Source organism: Monoraphidium neglectum (genome assembly GCF_000611645.1).
Source record: "Monoraphidium neglectum strain SAG 48.87 unplaced genomic scaffold scaffold04916, whole genome shotgun sequence".
NCBI classification, from domain to species: Eukaryota; Viridiplantae; Chlorophyta; class Chlorophyceae; order Sphaeropleales; family Selenastraceae; genus Monoraphidium; species Monoraphidium neglectum.
In genome coordinates this window covers 1-3,794 of record NW_014008714.1, presented here as the reverse complement: position 1 = coordinate 3,794, position 3,794 = coordinate 1, and the positions used below count along the sequence as shown (strand labels likewise).

Sequence of the window (3,794 nt, the reverse complement as noted above, 5' to 3'; positions counted from 1 at the left end):
GGGCGCTGCTGCGCGTGCCTCCTCAGGCCCATGTGTGGCGGCTGGGGCAAGCTTTGCTGGGGTGCTGGCATGCTCGTGGCATATGGCGTCATGCAGCGAGCGGAGCAGGGGTGGCGGGACAGCTGAGCAGAGTGCGTGCCACGAGCCGGCGGCACTCTTGCGCCGTGCAGCAGCAAGCTGACCCACGCTCCTCCCCACCCGGCGTCCCTGCCAGGAGGAGGACGAGAAGAAGAAGGCCGAGGAGAAGCCCGCCGCCGGCAAGGCCGACGAGGAGGAGGACGAGTACGACGACGAGGACGAGGCCGACAAGAAGGACAAGAAGGCGCCCGAGGAGAAGCTGGACGCTGACGAGGACGCCGACAAGGAGGAGGACGAGGAGGAGGACGAGAAGGACGAGCTCTGAGGGGCCGCCGCGGCGGCTGCAGTGGCCGCAGCCGGCAACAGCCCGGTGTGCGAGCAGGCAGGGGCGGGGCTTGGCGGCCCGGGAAGGGAGCCTGCCCCGGGGGTGGTGGTCTTGGAGTAGGGGCTTTGGCCTCCAGAGGGCTGCGCTGCTAATGTGTTCCGCGGCCCATCGGCCGGGTGCCCGCGTGCGCGCCCATGGCTGCACCCGCCGTCCGCGCGTGTGTAGCGCGCAGGCGGAGTGGGGGCATTGTGATTGCACAGACGAAACAGAGCCTGTGGGGTGCGCATGTCATAGTGTGTCTAGGAGTAACCTGCATGCTTGGTATGCCCCAAACAGATGCATCTAGAGGCTTCTACCTGGCAAGGGGGGGGGCGGCTGAAGGCAGCGCTGCTTGCACAGTATCAAGCTGGCAGCTCGTGGCCCATAAAACGCCAAGGGTCAGCACATTGTAGTATCAGCAGAGGGGGGCACAGCGTCAAGCGACAACACATGTCTCAGTGGCGTGACAACCACCACGACAAGTATGATGAGCACCGCCAGGACGTGTTCTCATTACAACAGGCCTGTACAGTTCAGGACCCTGGTATGATCGGCACAAATCGCCCAAATCGGTCACATCAAGGTCCTGCACACTACTGTACATAGGCGCAGACCAACTCGTCATCCTGGCGGCAGCTACGCCCGCATGAAGCGGCTGCCGCAGATAATCAGATGCATGTTATCGTAGTTCTTGTTGTTACTTACTTCTCTCTCCTCATGAGCTGGCGCCTGTGTTCGAAAATGGTCCACCTGACGCATGGCCACTTCGGGTTACGCGCGGGTGATTTGACGCCTTGCCTGGTTCGTAGGTTGAGTTCAGGCGTGTCCGCACGACGTCTTCATTACCATCGCGCTAGCTCCCTGCACAGCTGCTTCCGGACGGACAGAGTGTTCTTTGAAGCAAAAAGCACCACACAAGGGCTTATCGTTTGTAGCCGCGGGCTCAACACAACAATCCAACCACGTCAACAGGCAATTCACTCGGGACTCCGCCTCGACCCTACCCAGCCGACTGCCGCTTCCCTGCGCACGTCGCCGCCACCAGCACCGATGCACGCTCCGTCAATGAGAAGCCAGCGCGGCTCGGCGCAGCAGCGCCCTGTGAGCGCCAGCAGCGGCCTCCCGCCGAGGCGCGTGCGTGTCGCAGCTCGAGGTGAGCGAGCGTCGAGCGAGGCGCCCTCATCTGCTGGCCGCTTGGGCAACTGGGCCGCACGCGCCTGCACGAGGCACCGTCCACCACCCCCCACCTCCCAGCCCTGTCCGGAGCCATCAGCCACGCCTTGCCATCTCCCTCGTTCATAACCACACACACACACCCTACACCACCGCCCAACGCGCAGCCGCAGACGCCAAGCTCACGGCCCCGAGCAGCCTGCCGCAGCCGGAGCAGCAGCTGCCCCCCCAGGCCGCAGAGGAGGGCGGCCGCTGCCCCTTCCTCGCCGCGCTCCCGTCGCCCCCGCCGGCCCAGACCCCCTGGTACAAGCGGCTCGGGCAGCTCTTCACGCCGGCAGAGTACAGCCGCGAGGCGCTGGGCCCCCACACAGTCGTCGAATCGCCGGCTCAGCTGGGGCTGCCCAACCAATACATCATGGGGCGCGCCGAGTTCGTCAAGGCGGTGTTTTCGGGGGAGGTGGAGGGCGGCATCACCACCACCGCGCCGGCGGGCCTCGTCAGCAGCCGTGAGCGGCGCGGGCATGCGGGCGGGCGCAGCTGTGCAGCCGCAGGGATGCAGGACGCGCAGTGGGCTGGGCCGGGCTGCGTGCAAGGGTGCCTCGGGGCCCGCCTTGGTCCGCCCTTTGGCCTCGGCCCCACATTCGGTTGCAGACCCTCCCCCTCGTCCCTTTCCCCCTGCGGCGCGTCGCACCACATCACATGTATCACATCATGCCGCATCCCTCCCCGCAGGCCAGCTGCTGGGCAGCGAGAACATGCTCATGGTCCCTGAGCCGCGCCACAGCTACCTGCGCAAGCTGGTTATGCCGGCCTTCACCAACGAGGCTATAGAGAAGCTCATCCCCCGCATGGAGGCCGTGCTGCGGAAGCACCTCGACAGCTGGGCCGGTGGGCGGGCGCTAGGCGCCGCTCGGCGCGCGTTCAGGATTTCCAGAGGGGCTGAGGGCGTGGTCCGAATGCTTTTCAGGGCGGGGCGGTTGCACAGCCCCACGATTGCATTTTTGGATAGGTTGTAAGGCCTGACCGCCTTCTCCACGTGGGTGGAGTCACGGTTGTGACTGCCTGACCACCCCCCCCCCCTGTGTGACCACCCTCCCGAAAACGGCCAACCTCTCGCGCCCCCGCCGCGCAGACGCGAGTGGCACCATTAAGGCCCACGACATGCTGCGCAAGATGACGTTTGAGTTCATCATCGCGGTCGTCATGGGGCGGGACTACCCGCAGGACACCATCACGCGCCTTGCGGAGAACTACGCCGCATGGACCAAGGTGGGGGGCCGGCACGCGCTGGCTGCCCGGTCCACCCAGCCCCCGCTCACTGGCCCCGCTCGGTTGCCGGGCTGGCGCTGCGCGGATCAGCCTCTCCCCCGTCCGGCGCTGGGGCTTGGCGCCGCTCGGTCGCCTCTCGTTCGCCCAAATCGTCCGCATCGCCAAACCTCTGCCTTATCGCACCCACCCACACACAAACACACACACACACACACACACACACACACACTCCCGTCCCTCCCACAGGGTCTGCTGGCCTGGCCGTTCATCGACCTGCCGTTCACGCCATTCGGCAAGGCCCTGCGCGCGCGCCAAGAGCTGCTGGACTTCTTCCAGGTGGGGCTGCCTGCTGCTACTGATGCCCTTGAGCCGTGCCGCGCGCAGCCGTCTGCGCGCCTCGACCGTTGGCCGTCCTCGCTCCCTCATTCATAATCCCTGGACGATGTCGGGGCGAGCGGTGACCGCCAGGGCTGGTCGCAAAATCAGGCCTCCGCTTGACTCTCAATTTCATCATCGCGCACGCCAGGCGAGACGCAGCCCGCCCTTTTATGCACCCCCTCGCTAGACTGCTCACCCCTCTCATCAAAGCCCCGCGCCTCATCCCCACCTCGTCTCACTCGAACAGGGTGCCGTGGTTGAGGCGCGCGCTGACCTGGCGGCAGGGCGGCCGCTGCCGGGCATCCTGGGCAGCTTGGTGGCCGCCGTTGACGAGGACGGCAACAGGTGCGCGCCTCACGAAATTTGGATGTTGGCATCGGGGCGTTGCCTGGTTATAAAACCCCTTGACCCGCGCCTGGCCGGCCCCCGTGCACCATTCGTGCGCGCGGCGCCCCGCGGCGGCGGCGCAGCCTCCTGCCGCCCGCCCGCTGCGTTTGCGCGCCGCCAACTCGACGCTCATACGCGCCCACCC

The 3,794-nt window shown here is 66.5% G+C and overlaps 2 protein-coding genes across 2 annotated transcripts; both read left to right on the top strand.

Moving 5' to 3' along the window:
* Nucleotides 1-69: 69 nt before the first annotated feature.
* Nucleotides 70-403, top strand: MNEG_14971 (hypothetical protein; the record flags this gene model as incomplete). The annotated part of the gene is made up of 2 exons (XM_014036559.1): nucleotides 70-75; nucleotides 215-403. The coding sequence occupies 2 exons, from the start codon at nucleotides 70-72 to the stop codon at nucleotides 401-403; spliced, it is 195 nt and encodes a 64-aa protein (XP_013892013.1).
* A 1,089-nt stretch (nucleotides 404-1,492) lies between these two features.
* On the top strand, nucleotides 1,493-3,449 carry MNEG_14970 (Cytochrome P450 26C1; the record flags this gene model as incomplete). The annotated part of the gene is made up of 6 exons (XM_014036558.1): nucleotides 1,493-1,595; nucleotides 1,783-2,121; nucleotides 2,348-2,503; nucleotides 2,748-2,884; nucleotides 3,131-3,220; nucleotides 3,411-3,449. The coding sequence occupies 6 exons, from the start codon at nucleotides 1,493-1,495 to the stop codon at nucleotides 3,447-3,449; spliced, it is 864 nt and encodes a 287-aa protein (XP_013892012.1).
* Nucleotides 3,450-3,794: the final 345 nt, after the last annotated feature.